The sequence below is a fragment of the Rhinatrema bivittatum genome, chromosome 8, assembly GCF_901001135.1.
Source record: "Rhinatrema bivittatum chromosome 8, aRhiBiv1.1, whole genome shotgun sequence".
Lineage (NCBI taxonomy): Eukaryota > Metazoa > Chordata > Amphibia > Gymnophiona > Rhinatrematidae > Rhinatrema > Rhinatrema bivittatum.
In genome coordinates, this window is record NC_042622.1 from 55535432 (window position 1) to 55554687 (window position 19256).

The 19256-nt window shown below is 43.1% G+C and overlaps 1 protein-coding gene across 2 annotated transcripts in view; it reads left to right on the plus strand.

Annotated features, from left to right (window-relative positions):
* DHX35 (DEAH-box helicase 35) overlaps window positions 1-19256 on the plus strand; it is a 179578-nt gene that overhangs the window by 137838 nt on the left and 22484 nt on the right. For both annotated transcript variants that reach the window (XM_029612952.1, XM_029612951.1), the window contains exons 16-17: window positions 13341-13435; window positions 16105-16182. In XM_029612952.1, the coding sequence (XP_029468812.1) occupies window positions 13341-13435; window positions 16105-16182 (173 nt within the window). The remainder of the gene's footprint in view (window positions 1-13340; window positions 13436-16104; window positions 16183-19256) is intronic.

The window sequence follows — 19256 nt, forward strand, 5'->3', positions numbered from 1 at the left end:
CTGTGGACAGTTGCAGCCTTGGGAGCTGAATAGAGTGACATGTGCCCGAGAGTGGCAAGAAACTTTTATTTGCCTGGTGATTTACCCTATGGATAATATTAGTGCCTCATGGGGAGGCATTTATTTGAGCACAGTAACACAAGCTGGTGGAATCAGAGTCTCTTGGAGAACATGGGAAAATGTTCATGCCTGACTGCAACTGCAGAGTGTGCCAGCGCTGCTCGGGGAAACAGTTATTATTGCAGCACTGTTTTTTAAATTATTTATTTATAAGTTTTACAAATTACATCCAAGAAAATAAATCTTGTACAGAAATACAGCAGAAACCTCAAGTAACAATATTAAAGATTAAAATAAAAAATATCAATCATTAGCCCACTATAATCGGGGAGCTACAGATAATGAGAGGACAAAATCTAAAGGAAATAACAGCCAAGTCAGGCACCTATTGCATAGCTACAATTAGACTTGGGCAGTATTAACTCCAGGACGAAACAATAAACCAATAGAAGATGTGCACAACAGAACATTCAGTAATTGCCTTTGAGAAATGAAATTTAGTTAATTTGTTGAGAGTCAAAATATATATATTTTAATCCTCGCAATTTCAACCACGTTTACAAGGAAAATTTAACCAAAATAATGGCCCATGTTGCAGAACCCCTGTTCTTAAAAGGCGGAATCTCTTCCTTCTTTGATGAGTTACTTTGGCGACATCCGGAAAGATATTAACTCAGCACTCCAAAAGGGGAGTTAGCCTGTTTTGAAAAAAAATTTCATAATCAAATCTGTATCTGAGTCTATAGCCAAAGTAATCTCTTCAGAGGCAAAGAGTTCTAAGTAATCAGATACATTGAGGACATCTAAAGACTTTTGTAGTCCAGGATCAGAACGCAGAACTCTCTTGGTTTGCGGTAAATATGCCTTGGCAATAGGAGGCAAGATATTCTCAGGAATCTTTAAAACCTCCAAAAAATACCTTTGTAACATTTGCATAGGAGAAACTAATTTCTGTTTAGAAAAATTTATTAATCTAATATTCTTAGGTCTGAATGCGTTTTCCAAAGATTCCATTTTATTCTGCAAAATCAGGTTTCCCTTAGACAATGTTCCCACATTATCTTGCACTGAAAAAATCTTGGATTGAACCTCCTGAATCTTATCGAAAGTTCAGAAAACTCCTATTGTGATTTTTGCAAGGACTCAGAAAGATTTGTCTGAGAGACAACATTCTGACCCAGGCTTAGCAATTTCTTCCTAGATTGTATCCAGAGTAATAACAAACCTGGATTTGTGATTGGGGACGTGTAGAAACCTCATGCCTTATGCTCCTTCTCCTCCTCTCCCCCCAATAGGTGGATTCAAAACAACTGAAGCGCCAAAGTTGGAAGTTATGTCTTCTAGCTGCGCACCGAATGCAGCACAGACAATCATAATTTCATCCGTACGTGGCTCAGGCTGATTTGGGGGGGGGAGTGCATACGGGGACAATGTGATCTCCGTGTCCGGAAAACCCGATACTGATCCTTTGCGCACCATTGCTTCCAAGGACATGGCTGCATCGAAACAAAGAAGCTGTGTGGGAGCTTCTGAGCTGACAATGTACATGTCAGTTGGACCAGTCACTGCCAAAGAGGAAACTTCAGGGAAGTTATGAGCCTTCCCCTTTCATTTGTTCATGGAATTCAAGAAGAAATGAGAGCAGGAGAAGGAAATATTTAAATATAAGCAGCCTCAGTGGAGAGGAAGGTGTCAGTGGGTATCTTGAAACACTACCCCATCATTTTTTGGGGGGCATTGCTGCACTGTTTTTAAGCTGTAAACATGAGCAAGAACAGGGGCATTTATAAGTGCCATTACAAGGGGACCATTTTGGCGGGTAATGCATTTTCTGTTATTGCGAGGAGTATCTCCTGAGAGGCGGGGAATGGCGGCCATCTTGAGATATGGGAGAGTGAGACAGGGATGAAAGGACGCTGTGCTCAGTACCATGGGCCTTAGATGAACTGGCCCTGTACCAGATGATGTACCTTTTCTAGGTTGCAGCTTCTGTTTCCCGGTGTTTTATGTCCATGACCATGGTGGAGGTTTTCGCGACTGTGATTTTAGCTATATGTGGCAGCAATCTGAACAGACTGAATCTGGACACGGACTCCATTTTGTGAGTTCCACTGTCCTCGAGCTCTGTGGTACAAATTCCTTCTGGGTTCGACTGCTGTGGGCATGGGCGGCTCAAGAGGGATTGCCCCTAGCACCCCTTTACCAGGAAGAAAAGCATGGATCATCTAGATTGCCTCTGTCCTGACAGTTTTTCTTGTCCTGGAGTTTTGAGTTTTGCCTAGTCTAAGCACAATGGGGTAGATTTTCAAAGGGTTGCGCATGTTATAAACCTACCCCTGCGCGCACAAGCCCCGGGACGCGCGTAAGTCCTGGGGCTTGAAAAAATGGGTGTTCCAGGGGCGGGGCCGTGGGCAGTGTGCCGGCCCGGGGGGTTCCGGGGGCGGAACTGAGGCCTCCGGAACAGCCACCGGGCTGGGGGATGGAGAGCTGGTGCGCGCAAGTTACGCCTGCCCAGAGGCAGGCGTAACTTCTTCAATAAAGGTCAGGGAGGGGATTTAGTTAGGGCTGGGGGGGGCGGGTTAGTTAGGGGAAGGTGCGGGGGGGCGTAAGGAAAGTTCCCTCCAAGGCCGAATTTGGAGCGGCCTTGGAGGGAACGGAGGCAGGCTGCTCGGCGCGCGCAGGTTGCACAATTTTGCACCCCCCTGCACGCACCGACCCTGAATTTTATAACATGCGCGCGGCAGCGAGCACATGTTATAAAATCGGGCGTAGCTTTGTTTGTGCCGGGTTGCGCGAACAAATCTATGCCCGTGCGCATGTTATAAAATCTGGCCCAATATGTCCACCTCAGCTTTTAGCGGGCTGCGTAAAAAAAAAAAAAAATCTTGCAGAGGCTTGTTGGGGGTCCACTGGTTTGCAGCAGCTTGCAATCTGATGGCCCTATGTGAGGGGTTTGAGGAGTTTTGACTCCCTTAAGATTATCAGCGGAAGACTGTAAGATTGTTGGAGAGGTTTTGAGTTTTCAGGGTCTCTACTTGACCCAGAATCCCGCTGTGTATGTTTCTTCAGGTAGAAGGCTTTCCCTGTGGCTCAGTGGAGACTTTTTTCCTGGAATCAAATGGTTGCAGGTGCCGGATCCAAGTCCTCTGGTTCAAACGTTGGGTGATATCTCTGCCAAGTATTTAGTATGTGAGGTGTCCTCAAATGATTTTTTTTTTCCTTGGGGGTAGCTCCTGGTGTGACAGCACATGTCTCACTCTCTTTGTAGAGCAGTAAGGAACAGTTTGGCATGCTTGATTTCCTGGTTCCTCTGTGCATTTCATCCTGGGATAGAGATGTTTTCTAGTATTAAACCCTCCCCCCCCCCATAATAATAATGCTTAATTTTTGTTAGGGGGGAGGGGGTGGCAGCCCTGGGGTTGAAACTTTGGTTCCCCCTCCCTGGGTTGAGCAGGTTCTCTTCCATAGAGTTGTGCTTCCAGAGGCTCTGTGGTCAATCTGCAGGATAGTTATGACCGGGAACCAGTCCGATGTCGGACAACATTGGGAGTCCTTTTGGGGCTCTCAACAGGTGGTCCAGTTTTTGTTCAAGCACTGGTTGCTCTCTTGCCACTCACCCTGGTTAAGGATGGCTATAGGGGCAGCTCGAAAGAGACTTCTACTAGGCCTGCAGGCTATTCTTCTGCTGCTGAAAGACCAGGACCATCTGGTGCACTACTTCATCTATTTATTTTGGTGTGATCCCAAAGCTCGTAGGGCTTTTGCATTCCACATTGCCTCTGAAGCTCATCAATGGCTTCTTGCAGGTAGTCCACTCCAGCATGGTAACTTGCGCATCAGTTGTTAGAAAGCAAAAAAAAGAAAAGTTTTTTTTTTCTGTTTTCTGGCCCCTTTAGTCTTTGGCAGAAGCCTATGTTCATGTTCCATTTTGGCAACCTCCTCAGAGTTTCCGGCATTGGGGTGTCAGTTTCAGGTGCTACCGTTCAGGCTATCTACGGTCCCGAGGACCTTCTTCAAGGTTATGATGGATATTTTGGTGCAGCCGTAGCTGGACGATTGGCTAATCTGTGCAAACTCAGTCCAGGAGAGCAAATGGTCTCCCAAAGGGTGGTCCAGTGGCTATAGGAGTAAAGTTGGGTGGTCAGCCATTCGTCACAACCTGATGCAATTCTAGCACAGTTTGATACAGAGGCAGGCTGAGTGTTCTTTCTGGAATAATGCATTCTGAAGTTAGAGTCTCAGGTTAAGGGGCTTTGAGTAATACGGAACCCTGCGGTTTGGAGTTACCTTCGGACTTTAGCGACCTTGTATGTGATCCCATGGCCAAGGGCTCATATGACTTACTGTCTCGATGGAGCCCCCTGTCTCAGGATTATGGGGTGTGTCTGCCTCTCCCACAACAGGCTTCCTATGAACAGAAAGGTGGATTTAATTTCCCCTGTCTGGAAAGTGGTAACTACAGACGTGTGCCTGAAGAGCTGGGAGGCACAGTCCCCTGTGGAGGTGGTTTGGTGCATCAACCATCTGAAAGCCATTACGATTTGTTGTCCTTTCTCGAATTCTCACCCTGATTGCTTAGGAAGGCAGTGCGAGTGATGTCAGACAACACCAAGTCGGGGGCATATATAAACCATCAAAGGGGTACTTGAAGTCCACAGGTATCCCTGGGAATGGATCTTCTTCTCTCTTAGGGGAAGAAAATTTCGCTTTGTCGGCACATAGCAAGAGTAGAAAACATGCAGGCCGATTATCTCAGCCACCATGTTTTGGATTCCAGAGAATAGAGTCTCAAGGGTGGCATTTAATTGACCTCATTGTTGCAATCAAGTCACCTCAATCTGATGGTGACTAGCGCAAATGCAAAGGTGCATCGATCTTTCAGTCGCAGGAGGAACTCACGAGAGCAGGCATAGATATTCTGATACAGGATTGGCCAGAAGGGAAAACCTTGTAGGTGTTTCGATGGCTGTCTGTTCCAGCTACTGTTATGCAGAGAACTCCTGTGACAAGGGTTTGTTCTCCATGAGAATCCAGATCAGTTTTGTCTTGCGATTTGGCCCTTGAGAGGGCTCGACTGTTGAAGCAGGGTTATTCAGTAGCAGTGTTGAGCACTATGTTGCGAGCTCAAATTTCTACATCATTGGCGTGTGTACGTTTATGAAGCATTTTTGAGCATTGGTGTCTGGAGCGGCAGTGTGACCTTTGATTCTGGAATTTCTGCAAGAAGGTTTACATAAGGGGCTGGTTCTTAGTACACTAAAGATGCGGGTAAAAGCCTTGGCTTGCTATAGGGGCTGAGTTCAAGGTGGACTTCTTTCTTTGCATCCAGATGTGCCCAGAATTTTGAAGAGAGTTCTGTTTGAAGGGTGTTAGGCATATTCGACTGCCACTACAAATACTTGTACTACTTTGGGACCTGAATCTGGTGCTGACCTTTCTGACAAGCCCACATTCCATCCCCTTCAATAGCTTTCCTGGTGTTTGTTGACAATGAAAATGATATTCTTGGTTGCCATATGGTCAGCGCGGTGGATTTCAGAATTGCAAGCTCTCCCTTATCGAAAGCCTCTTCTGGTACTCCTGCTGGACAGGCTCCAAATTGGAACCGTTCCTTCCTTCCTTGCCGAAGGTTGTATAGGATTTTCATTTGAATCAGTCCGTATTGTTAGTCTTTGGATAGATGAGGATGATTTTTGGATGTTGTGTCCCTTGGAGGTGAGATGACATCTTTGCATTACCTTAAGTTAAAAAAGAGTTTTTGGAAGGCAGATTGTCTCTTTGTACTTCATGGGGGAGCGAAGAAGGGAAAAGCAGCTTCTCGTGTCACAGTGGCACATTGGATTAAGGATGTAATCATGGTGGCCTATGTAAATGTGGATAAGCCATTTTCCAAACAAATTAGGGCTCAATCGACCAGTCTTGGGTAGTGTTACAGTTGCTTTCTCCATTGGAGATCTGTAAAGTGGCAATGTGGTCTTCATTGCATACCTTCTCCAAGCACTATTGTTTGGATGTTAGGGTTTGGGTAGGCGCATCTTTTGCCAGAGCAGTGTTGTGGAGAACACAGGCAGCCTCCCACCCGATGAGGAGGTAGTTTTGGTACATCCCACTTGTGTGGACTGAAACGCCTAGATGAAGAGGAAGGTGAAATTATTACTTTCCTGTTAATTTCCTTTCCTCTAGGACAAGCAGGCTAGTCCACACTCCCTAGGCTGCTTGTTTTATACTGTATTGTGTTGTACTTTGTCCTTAGTAGAGACATTCGCAGAGGCAGAAATTGAATGTCGATACAGATTTCTGGGTCACCAGAAGACCTTCTAAGTGTGTGCCTTTTTAACTTGTTATGGATATTGCATTTCCTTCTCTTCTGAGGCCAGTGCTTTTGCTCACAGGAAGTAAAAAAAAAAAAAAAAAGGGAGGGAAAGTAGTTTGGTTGTAGGAGAAAATGTATAATGTTGAAATTAAATTGAAAATTTTATCCAGTTGTCCACAGTTGGTTTTACAGGAATACTGGCAAGCTGATGTCAGGGCAGGGCTATATGAATGTGATATCTCTGTTTCCATCTGCTGGTTGGAGTGCACAACCCACTTATGTGGAGTGGTCTGCCTGTACTAGAGAAAAGGACATTATCAGGTAAGTAGTAAGTTCACCTTTAACCAATGTCACTCCATGCATGTGTCTGAGGGTAACTCCAGGAAGGAAGGGTTAGGTTGGCTGTCCTAGTTAGTGATTCGATTATTAGGAATTTAGATAGGTGGCTGGTGAGTGTGAGAATCGCCTGGTAACATGCCTACCTGGTGCGAAGGTGATGGACCTCATGCGTCACCTAAATAGGATTTTAGACAGTGCTGGGGAGGAGCCAGCTGACATGGTCCATGTGGCTCCAACAATATAGGAAAATATGGGAGGGAGGTTCTGGAAGCCAAATCTAGGCTCTTAAGTAGAAAGCCAAAATCCAAAACCTCCAGGGTAGCATTCTCTGAAATGCTCCCTGTTCCACGTGCAGGTCCCCAGAGGCAGGCAGAGCTCCGGAGTCTCAATGCATGGATGAGATGAAGGTGCAAGGAAGAGAGATCCAGTTTTGTAAGAAACTGGGGAACCTTTTGGGGAAGTGGGAGGCTTTTCCGAAGGGATGGGCTCCACCTTAACCAGGATGGAACCAGGCTGCAGGCGCTAACCTTTCAAAAGGAGATAGAGCATCTTTTAAACTAAATCAAAGGAGAAAGCTGAAAGTCGCTCAGCAGCGCATGGTTCGGAGGGAAGTATCTTCGAAGGATTCTAATGAAGCATTAGAGTTGGGGCATCCCAACAGAGAGGTTCCAAGAATAAGAAAAGTAGTCCAAGTATCTATAATTAAAAACTCACCTGAGCTAAAAGATTCCAATTTATCCCTGTCAACTGAAAAGCTGAATATTAATACAAACAAAAAACACACTTTGAAATGTTTGTATGCTAATGCCAGAAGTCTAAGAAATAAGATGGGAGAGTTAAAGTGGATAGCAGTAAATGATGACAAAAATTTTATTGGCATCTTAGAGACATGGTGGAAAGAAGATAACCAATGAGATAGTGCTATATCAGGGTACAAATTATATCGCAATGATAGAGAGGAGCAGCTTGGTGGCGGGGTGGTGCTTTATGTCTGGGATGGCATAGAGATCCTGCATGAGACTAAATGCACAAGTGAATCTTTATGGGTAGAAATCCCTTGTATATTGGGGAAGAGTATAATGATAGGAGTATACTACCGTCCACCTAGCCAAAATGGTGAGACAGACAATGAAATGCTAAGAGAAATTAGGGAAGCTAACCAAATTGGTAGTGCAGTAATAATTGGAAATTTCAGTTACCCCAATATTGACTGAGCAAGTGAAACATCAGGACATGCTAGAAAAATAAAGGTCCTGGATGGAATAAATGACAGTTTTATGGAGCAATTGGTTCAGGAACCGACGAGAGAGGGAGCAATTTTAGATCTAATTCTCAGTGGAGCTCAGGATTTAGTGAGAGAGATAACAGTGATGGGGCTGCTTGGCAATAGTGATCATAATATGATCAAATTTGAATTAATGATTGGAAGAGGGACAGTAAGTAAATCTACATCTCTAGCACTAAACTTTCAAAAAGGAAACTTTGATAAAATGAGAAAAATAGTTAAAAACAAAAAAAAACCTGAAAGGTGTAGCCTCAAAGGCTAAGAGTGTGCAACAGGCATGGACATTGTTAAAAAATACCATCTTAGAAGCACAGTCCAGATGTATTCCACGCATTAAGAAAGGTAGAAGGAAGGTCAAATGACTGTCGGCATGACTAAAAAGTGAGGTGAAAGAGGCTATTTTAACTAAAAGATCTTCATTCAAAAATTGGAAGAATGATCCATCAGAAGAAAATAGGATAAAGCGCAAGCATTGGCAAGTTAAATGTAAGGCATTGATAAGACAGGCTAAGTCAGAATTTGAAAGGAAGTTGGCTATAGAGGCAAAAACTTATAATAAAAACTTTTAAAAATATATCTGAAGCAGAAAGCCTGCAAAAGAGTCAGTTGGAACATTATATGATCGAGAGGTTAAAGGGGCTTTTAGAGAAAATAAGACCATCACGGAAAAACTAAATTAATTCGTTGCTTCAATGTTTACTGAAGAGGATTCTGGGGAGATACCCGTTCCGGAGATGGTTTTCAAGTGTGACGATTCAGATGAACTGAACCAAATCATGGTAAACCTGAAAGATGAGGTTGGCCAGCTTGGCAAACTGAAGAGTAGTAAATCACCTGGACCATATGGCATACACCCCAAGGTTCTAAAAGAACTAAAACATGAAATTTTATACCCATTTCAGTTAATTTGTAACCTATCATTAAAATCATCCATTGTACCTGAAGACTGAAAGGTGGCCAATGTAAAAAGGGCTCCAGGGACAATCCAGGAAACTATAGACCGGTGAACCTGATTTTAGTGCTGGGAAAAATAGTGGAAACTTATTATAAAGAATAAAATCACAAAACATTTAGATAGACGTGGTTTAATGGGACACAGCCAGCATGGATTTACCCAAGGGAAATCTTGCTTCACAAATCTACATTTTTTTGAAGGGTGAATAAATATGTGGACAAAGGTGAACAGTTAGATGTGGTGTATTTGGATTTTCAGAAGGCGTTTGACAAAGTCCCTCATGAGAGGCTTTAAGAAAACTAAAACGTCAGGGGCTAGGAGGCGATGCCTTTTGTGGATTGCAAACTGGTTAAAAAAACAGGAAGCAGAGTAGGATTAGATGGTCTGTTTTCACAGCGGAAAAGTAAACAGTGGAGTGCCTCAGGAATCTTTACTTGAACCGGTGCTTTTTAATATATTTATAAATGATCTGGAAAGGGGTTTGACAAGTGAGGTGATCAAATTTGTTAAATCTCAAACGGACTGTGATAAATTGCAGGAGGACCTTGTGAGACTGGAAGACTGGGCTTCCAAATGGCAGATGAAATTTAATGTGGACAAGTGCAAGGTGATGCATATAGGGAAAAATAACCCTTGCTGTAGTTACTGTGCTGTGGGGGTCAAAAAAGCAAACAGAATGGGGTAGATTTTAAAAGAAGCGCACGCGGCCTACGTGTGTGCGTGCTACCAGGCGCACGCACATGTACGCCCGATTTTATAACATGCCTGCGCAGGCATGCGCATGTTATAAAATCAGGTGTCGGCGCGCGTGCAAGGGGGTGCACAATTGTGCACCTTGCGTGCGCCGAGCCACGCTGCCTTTTCCCGTTCCCTTCCCCCTAACCTAAGCTTCCCACCCCTTCCCCTAACCTTTCCCCACTTAACCCTACTCTAACAACCCCCCCCCCCCCCCCCAAAAAAAAATATCTTACTTTTTGCGCCTGCCTCCGGGGCAGACACAAGTTGCGCACGCTGGCAACTTGCCGGCGCGCGATCCTCTGACACTGGCAATGGCCACTCTGTTGGAGGCCTCTGGCCCCGCCCCTGTCCTGCCCCCGGACTGCCCCTTTAGTAAAGACCTGGGACTTACACACGTCCCGGGGCTTTATGCGCGCCGCCGGACCTTTTTAAAATAGGCCTGGTGCGCATATCCCTTTTAAAATCCAGCCCAATATTAGGAATCATTAGGAAGAGCATGGCAAATAAAAATGTGGATGTCATAATGCCTCTGTATCACTCCATGGTGAGACCGCACCTTGAATACTGTGTGCAATTCTGGTCACCACATCTCAAAAAAGATATAGTTGTACTGGAGAAAGTGCAGAGAAGGATAACCAACATAAGGGGCATGGAATGGCTTCCTTGTGAGGAAAGGTAAAAGAAGTGACTGAGGGGTCAACAAAACTATGAAAGGACTTGAACAGGTTAATGTAAATCTTTATCTTTATTTGGATTTATGAATTTCCTAAAACAAAATACTAAGCGATGTACAAGAAAAACAAGCATAAAAAGTTACAAACAGTCATGAACACACAAAAACACCTAACATGGGACCAGCTCAAATGAGGTTATTTACTCTCTCAGATAATTGAAGGACTAGGGGGCACTCCATGAAGTTAGCAAGTAGCTCATTTAAAACAAATCGAAGAAAATTCTTTTTCACTCAGTACATAGTTAAGCTCTGAAATTCATTGCCAGAAGATGGCAATTAGTATAACTGGGTTTAAAAAAGGTTTGGATAAGTTCCTAGATAAAAAATCCATAAACTGCTATTAATCAGTAAAGAAAAGTAGCTTGAGATCTATTTAATGTTTAGGTACGTGCCAGGTACTTAGACTTGGATTGGCCACTGTTGGAAACAGGATGCTGGGCTTGATGGACCCTTGGTCTGACCCAGTATGGCAACTTCTTATGTTACCCCAATGCATTTTTGGAAGCCTGATGCAGTCATACCATTGAGCTTAGGGTTAAAACCATCACTAAGACAATTATCCCAGAGGTCAATACTGAGAGTCTGAGCATCTGGGTAAGTTAGCTGAATAAACTTATTTGGCTTACTTTAGATATTCAGCGACATAGATACACCGGTTAACATACCCAGCTATTGAGAAGGTAGCTGGATAAGTTTATTGAGCCACTTATTTAGGATAGTATCAAAAGCATTGATGAAATTAAAGTAAATCGCATACAATGCATGCACAATTTGTTTTTGTGGGGCAAGGTGGATGGCAGGAATACATGATGAGTATATTTCTTCCCTAGTGAGTGTAGATTCCCAACAACGTGCAGCAGTCAGTCTCCGTTACTCATCTATTTACTTCATCCATGTCCATTTCCCTTCACGTTCCTCTCTCCCCTTTCACACACTCACTCCCTCACACACTCATTTCTTTTCTCTTCTCTGCCCCACCCTCGTAACATCACCCCTGTGTAGCCCACTTTCTGTCCTCCAGGGTCCCGATCAGGGCCAAAGATGCATCCTACTCCTGTTGGAGCAGAAGATGCTGCTACCTTGTCTGCTTAAAACATCCATTCTTTTTCAAACTCTGGATATGTGTACTGCACGAGTGCTATGGAAAGCGCATTAAGCATTGTGTTCATGTGCTCTGCATAACCCAACTATTAGTACTTAGGCCCCAAACCCATACCTCCGAAAAATAAAGCCACTTCTCCCACTCCCACCATCTATCTAAAGTGAGACAGCAATACATTAAACCCTCATCCTCAAACCAATAATGAATTAAACTCCCATCCAAATAAAAAATACCTACACCCCCCCCCTCCCACCACAGCTGGAGAAAAAGCTTTGGTGCCAAATCAACTAGAAACCTAAAATTTAGTTCCCGACACTGAGCAGAAGGACTGAAAGCAGAAAGAGGAGTGGCAGCATGCTGGGACTGGAAAGAAGAATTGCACTAGCAGTTTACTACAGCTCCTTGACAGAAGCTAAATTAGATACACTAAAAGAGTGCATCAGATTTAACTCCTCCTTTAGGGAGCCTTAGTACATAAACCCTAAAACAGGTAGAGGTTATTGATATGCTGCGTACTTGTTCAGTTTATGTAGACACATTAGCTTTTTACGCTTCCGCATATGAGCTAAACCTTGTTGTTGATATTGGGGGCTTTGTACATAGTTTCAAGAAGAGGATTTAGCACTGGAGATTTTGTCAAATAATATTTTATTAAATTTGCCTATTAGTGAACAAATGATACAAAAATCAAAATACTAGTGTATATTTTTTTCTGTATTAGACCAGAATTTAGTTGTCACTGTGCTTAACGTGCGTGTGATGTTAGCCAGGATTAACGTTTATTTATTTATTTGTTGTGTTTTGTATACCGTCATTCGGTTTCGCCATCAGAATGGTTTACAGAAGGTAAATTACAGTGTATAGTCGTCAAGTCGATTTATACATTTGTGGTACCTTTGCCCCTAACACCATTTAGATGGAAGGGGAAAGCCCTTCCTAACAGCACGGGATCAGTGTTGCCTTAGAGCAGGGGTGGCTAACCCCAGTTCTCAAGAATCACAAGCAGGCCAGGTTTTCAGGATATCCATAGGTTTGTATGCATTGTCACCATTGTATGTAAGTCTATCTTATGCATATTGATAGACCAATATCCTGAAAACCAGGCCTCTTTGTGGCTTTTGAAGACTGGAGCTGGCCATCCTTGCCTTAGACGGATGAATCAGGGTGCTGGTACATTGATTCAGAATTAGATTAGAGGTAAAAATTCCCCCTTCACTGTTTTGGCATATTGATTCAGGGTGTGTGTTGCTAAACTGCTACCGCCAAGAGTAATCAGAAAAGTCGTGAGTTTGAGTGGTATTTACAATGCTGGCCTATCCACTGCATCCTATTTAGTCTGTTATCAATTGAGAAGAAACATTTTTTTTTATCTGTCCGTTTTTTTCTGTTAAATTTGGCAGCCATTGAATTCTATCTCATCATCACGTAGTCGTTTAAATCAATAAACAGTTAATTGCTATCAAGTTTGGGATTATCTGCATTCTTAGGTAATGTAACCTGTAATAAAATTGCCACCTAAAATTAACTTCTATATTGAAATTAGCTGACAGTTTATGGGAGGTGAGTCGGCAATGCATTGAAGATGTACATCTGTCCCTGTGGATAAAAATAAAACCCTTCAAGGGCTCTGTCTTGTCAGTCTTCTTCCAGTTTACATATGAAACAGAACTCTTCAGAAAACTTGGCCCCCATATGAGAATGCAAATGAATTGTCTGTCCTGGAGCCCTTGCAATTTTTACATGTAGGAATGAAGTGGTGTCTCATGTCCACTTTGTAAACTCATAGTTCAGGTTAAGCTGCATCGTGTTTTGCAGGGAATTTTGGTTGCTCGGCAGAGATTTTGAGCATTGCAGCCATGATGCAGATCCAGAACGTCTTTGTGATTCCTCCCAACCAGAAAGCACTGGCGGTATGGTTCATTCTCTTAATTGTGCATCTCTCTGAATTTTTAACTATTTTAGATATTGTTTTTTAATTTTTTTTAATTGATCAATGATTTGCTATATTGAATGCACCTAAAATAGCAGAAAGAACTTCCCAGTACCCTTTTCTATGACTGCTTAGCAAGGTGCAACCAGTATTGAGAATGGTATTATTGTTTGTGTCTTCCGTCTGATTTGCTCCCACAAGTTTATCTTAGATAGCCCTCTTAGAAATTAGTGGCAATCTCTAATAAATAGCCAGAATAGACAGCAGTGCTAGCTATATCCATCAAAATATTAACTTGTCTGATTATCAGCTGTTGCTTTATATTTGGGTCTTATTTCCTTTTTTTATATTAATAATAGGGTCACTTTTTAAAGCGTCTACCCCTTTGAAAACTGACCAAGGCTGAATATCTAAATTTGGTGTGGAGGCAAGTTAGGACTTAGGACTGATTTTCAGTACTAGGCTCCGAACTTGGGTACATAAATTTAAGTGAATGAATGACAGCCCTAAATTTAGGCCCCTAACTTAAATGGTTAAAAATACACTCAAGTACCGCTTCTGGCACAGAGGCTCACTTCAAGGATTTCAGTTCACCAATTTCAAATGCCTCAATACATGTATAACGTTTTACAAAAACTGAGGGATGCTTCTGTTCAGTTCCCTTCAGACTTACAAAATGTATTTTACTCTGAGTCTGAATGAAGTGGAGGAGTGTGTTAAACACCTGATCTGATCCTCCTGTGATGTATTTGATAGCGCCTCAAGATAGTCAGCAATCTTATAGGAGCTGGTAGACTAGTTTGGTTGAAGGCTTCAGGTCTGCGGGAAGATATGCGTGAGAAGCTATCTAATGTTCCACGTACAGAGGATAACCACTTCAGAGATAGTCAAATGGACAGGATCAAAGATCATTGCTCTATACTGCAAATGCTCTCAGCAGACACCACTGATCAACAAGCCCAAAATAGGAGATACCAACTGTAACTCTATAGGAAACAATTTTATTATATGTGTAGGAGATATCATTCCTACCCTTAATAAGACCAAGACTCCAACATCAACAGCAGGTCAGACAGCACACAAAGGATGGGACTCAGATAAAATCAGTCCTCACAAAAACCTAGCACTGATTTTTTTTCCCTCAACCTCACTTGGAAACCTTTCAAGTGGTGTTAGGGAGGAGGGATGGCTTCAATTCTTCACTAGGTTCTTCCCAAACAATTACAAATCCTGCAGTCGGAACTCTCCTCTCCTAGCAGCAAATGCAATTAAACCAGTTCTCGACTTGAAAAGAACAAGGGTTTTTACTCAAAATGCTTCGTCCTTCCAAGTAAATCAGGAGCTCTGTGTTTGATATTAGATCTCAAGAATCTGAACAAGGATTTGTAATACGGATCCCCAAACATTTCGGGGAGAAGGGCCGCATAGAAGGTTTCAAAACCCCCCCTCAGATTTTGCGGAAGTAGGGGGTCCCTTTTGTTGATTTGAAATGCTGGGAAAGGAGGTCCCCATAAATGTCAGAAGTAATATTTCTAGATTTCTCTGAAGTTGACAACTGAGTCACACTCCCAGGAGCCCTGCTCCCTGAACTGTGTGTGGCACTCTCCCTCTCACACTCTTTCCTTCCCTTCCTTCTTAATCTTTCATCTCACTCCCACCTTTTACTCTTACTGTCACTTCCTCCCTTTCATTCTCACTTCCCTCCCTTCACTCTTACTTTCAGTCCTTCCTTCGCTTTCTCTCCTCCCTTTCACCTCTCAGCCACCCTTCACACTTAACTCTCTTCCCATTCCCCCGTTTCCGTCTCACTGACTCCTCCTACCTGCCTTCCTGTTCTCTCCTTTTTCAGCTCCCTCCCACCCTTCACGCCTTTTCTTCCCTCTGTATCCTCTCCCCTCTCATTCACCTCCTTCCTGTTCACCTCATCCCCCTCCCTTTCCTCTCATCCCTTTCTTTTAATCATCCCATGTCCTCCCTTCACTCACTGTTCTCATCCTCCTTTCCCTTCATTCTCATCCTTCCCTTCTGGCTTCGCCCACTCCCTTATCTTCCTTTCGCTTCACTTACCTTTTGCTTCCTCGCTTCACTCACCCCTCCCTTTTCTTACTCAACCTTTCCCCTCTTACCTTCTCTCCCCCCTCTCACTTTCACCTCCCTCCCTTCCCTTCCTCTGTGGTGCAGTGAATCTTTTCTGGTAATTAATATCTGTTTATAATGCTGGCCATCTGATGTATAGGTGCTGAAAAATAACATAAAGAAGAAACATTCTTACCTCCATATTCTGAGTATTTTTAGCTGCTGCAATCCCAGTTGCCCTCTCCTATGCAGGACCTCACCCAGCATGACAACTTACTGGGATCCAGCAAAGAAGAAAATTCTGATTTGGGATATGGGAATGGACAGTTCCTCAGATTTGCTGCTCTGAAAATGTGGTGGAATTTAACTTTTTCATATTTTTCCCCCTCAAATTATTTGGTGTTATTAAACATCTTTTTTAGGCTCTTAGGGAAGCACTGGTAGGATTTTTAAAGACTTTGCTTGCCAGGCTATAAATAAAGAAATCACATTGATGACTAGAGAAACTGTAAATCACAAAAGCTGAATATTGCAGTTTGTCTAGTGATACAGCATCTTGTTTCTCTTTTTCAGGTCAGGGAGCACAGGAAATTTGCTGTGGAAGAAGGAGACCATCTCACTATGCTTAATGTGTACGAAGCTTTCATCAAGGTCTGTGGAGCTATATAAGAATGTAACATAAGTTATAATTGGGCTATTTTCACTAATTTGCATTGCTGTAGAGGTACACGGATGGTTTTTTTACCCATGGACCTTGTAGATAATTTTAAAAGTGAAACCACCCACATACTTTGCATTTGCTGTTTCTGTGGATGGCGCAATGGAGCAAAACACTGCCCCTAGATAGGAATGTGTAAAATATTAGCTGTTAGGGAGGGTAATTTTCAATGGCCAACATAAAACTAAAGTCTGTAAGGACTTCTTACTCACATACTTTATCCTGAATTTTTAAAGCAGATTTCTGCTGATAAAATTTGCAGGTATGAGTGCAGGAGTAGCCTAGTGGTTAGAGCAGTGGGTTACGAACCAGGGAAACCAATTCAAATCCCACTGCCGTTCCTTATGACTTTGGGCAGGTCACTTTAGCTCAGGTACAAAACTTAGATTGTGAGCCCTCTGGGGACAGGGAAATACCTACAGTGCCTGAATGTAATCCACTTTGAAGTGCCTGAAAAGCGGAATATAAATAAATAAACCCTGCACGGCATACATGCACAAGGTTACACCCGCATATGGGGTGGGTTAATATCTGCTGATGCGAGTCAGGAAGTACTGACTTCCAGGTTCCCCTTTCTCGGTGAGCTGAGTGGGCATGTCATGAGGGCCCCTTTCCTTCCCCCTGCCCCCCCCCCCCCACCCCGTAGATGCAGGCACGTTTTACACACAATACCTGAATTGTAATCTGCCTTGAGGTGCCTGAAAAGCAGAATATATATATATATATCAAATTAGTAAATAAAAAATTGCTCAAATGATCAGTAATTTAAAGGGTTGGTCTTTTAAATGATATTTACATCCTTAGCACAGATATGGAAATTCAGTTCTGTATGTGCTGTTTCCAATCCCCCCGCACCTAAGCACGCCCCCCGGGAACTCCTCTTTTTAATCTAGGTTAAGACATGTAAATCCTCTGTGAGGGGAGCAGTTTTCAACCAGAGGAGTCTGATGTTCAGGAAACTTTGTAAGGCATGGTTATTTAGCCGTATATTTGGCTACGGGTTTGCTGTTGCTTATATCAACCAGGCTATTTTTAAAGGGTTAGAATTTAGGGGCGTTATCTTGTGGTTAGTTTGATCCTTTTTATTTTCAGCTGATTATGTTGGTGAAAAGTGCTGGTCTTTTAGTTAACTTATGCTGCCAAGAGTTAAAGTTTTAAGGCTGACACAATGCACTGAGACTAGTGCAGTTTTCAGCCCAAGAACATTTTCCTACAGTTGTGGGTAGAGGGAGTGGGTCCAGAGACGTACAAGCAAGCAGTGTCTACCACACTGTGACCTGGCTCAAGCATGCTGAACTTGAATGTGATGATAAACAGTGTCAAACCTGCCAATGGAATAAAGTTAGGATCAGTCTCATTCAAAATGTAAAAACACACGGGCCAATACAGGTCAGTGCGCTCCAACGGAGTGCACTGTTAACCCACCATTACCCCTTTTCCCATTACCCCTTATTCAGTAAGGGGCCGAAAACACGCGTCCAACCAGCCGAACCTAATAGCGCCCTCAACATGCAAATGCATGTTGATGGCCCTGTTAGGTATTCCCGCGTGATTCAGAAAACAAAATGTGCAGCCAAGCTGCACATTTTGCTTTCAGAAATTAGTGCCTACCCAAAGGTAGGCACTAATTTCTTCGTGCACCGGGAAAGTGCACAGAAAAGTAGTAAAAACTGCTTTTCTGTGCACCCTCCGACTTAATATCATGACAATATTAAGTCGGAGGTCCCGAAGGGTAAAAAAAAATAAAAAAAAAAATTTGAAGTCGGCCCGCGGCTGTCGGGTCGAAAACCGGATGCTCAATTTTGCCGGTGTCCGGTTTCCGAGTCCGTGGCTGTCAGCGGGCTCGAGAAGCGACACCGGCAAAATTGAGCGTCGGTTGTCAAACCCGCTGACAGCCGCCGCTCCAGGCCAAAAGGAGGTGCTAGGGACGCACTAGTGTCCCTAGCGCCTCCTTTTGCCTGTTTCTACCGCCGGGCCTCATTTAAATACTGAATCGCGTGCACAGGCGAGTGGCCTGGCGCGTGCCGGGAGAGCGGGCGTTCACCCGCTCTCCCACGGACTTTACTGAATCAGCCCGATTATGAGGTAGTTAGGAGATAATACCCCTTGTTTTATAGAAGAAAGTCAGTCTTTTTGAGGAAAATGATGGTAATATCACAGGAGGAAAAGCAGAAGATATTCATGGGAATTTTCTCACCAGATGCATGGAAGTAACATTTTTGTTGCATCTTGAGTTTTAAATCCCACTTGCTGGATGAAATGCAGCACTGAGGGAAACATGCATGGAGTGGCAGTTACAGCTCAAAACAGCAGCAATATGCTTCCATCAAATTTCTGATAAACCTTTGGTCACTAAGCTCCTTGGAAGAGGGACTCTCTCATGTTTATCTGAACAGTGCAGCATATATCAAGTAATGCTTTAGAAATGATAAACAGTAGTAGTAGTAACCTGCATGGATTGGCAATTACAATCCTATAAGGGAGCAGTAGTATTTGGACAGGTTGGATGAGAGACAATGGGAGAAGTGGGATTAGATGGGAATTTGTTTATGCAGTTATCCAAAGTAGATTGCTGCAGGGCAGACTGAATGGGCCATATTGGTCTTTAGCTGCTGTTGTTTACTGTGTTACTGTGTAATGATTCTTGGGTATCCCATTGATGAGACCTAGTACTTCTGTTTAAAGCTTTTCAGTTGTTGGTGGAGCAGATCAGAAAGCAGTTTAGAAAAGGATGAGCTCTCTCTATATATATATATATATATATGTAAGTGTATATATCTAAAGTAAAATTTACTTTCAGTTATTGTCTTTTTTTTTGCTTTAAACTGGAGGTGTGGCATAGTAGCTAAAGCACAGACCTGTGAAAAACTAAATATCTCAGTCCAAGATCCACTGCCAACAGTCACCTGTTATCCCTGTGCTCACTGTCACTTTTATCATGGTTGAGTGGGGATTTGATTGAAGCATGTTTACAGTGGCAGTGACTCCTCCCTTTGATTTTGTCTTC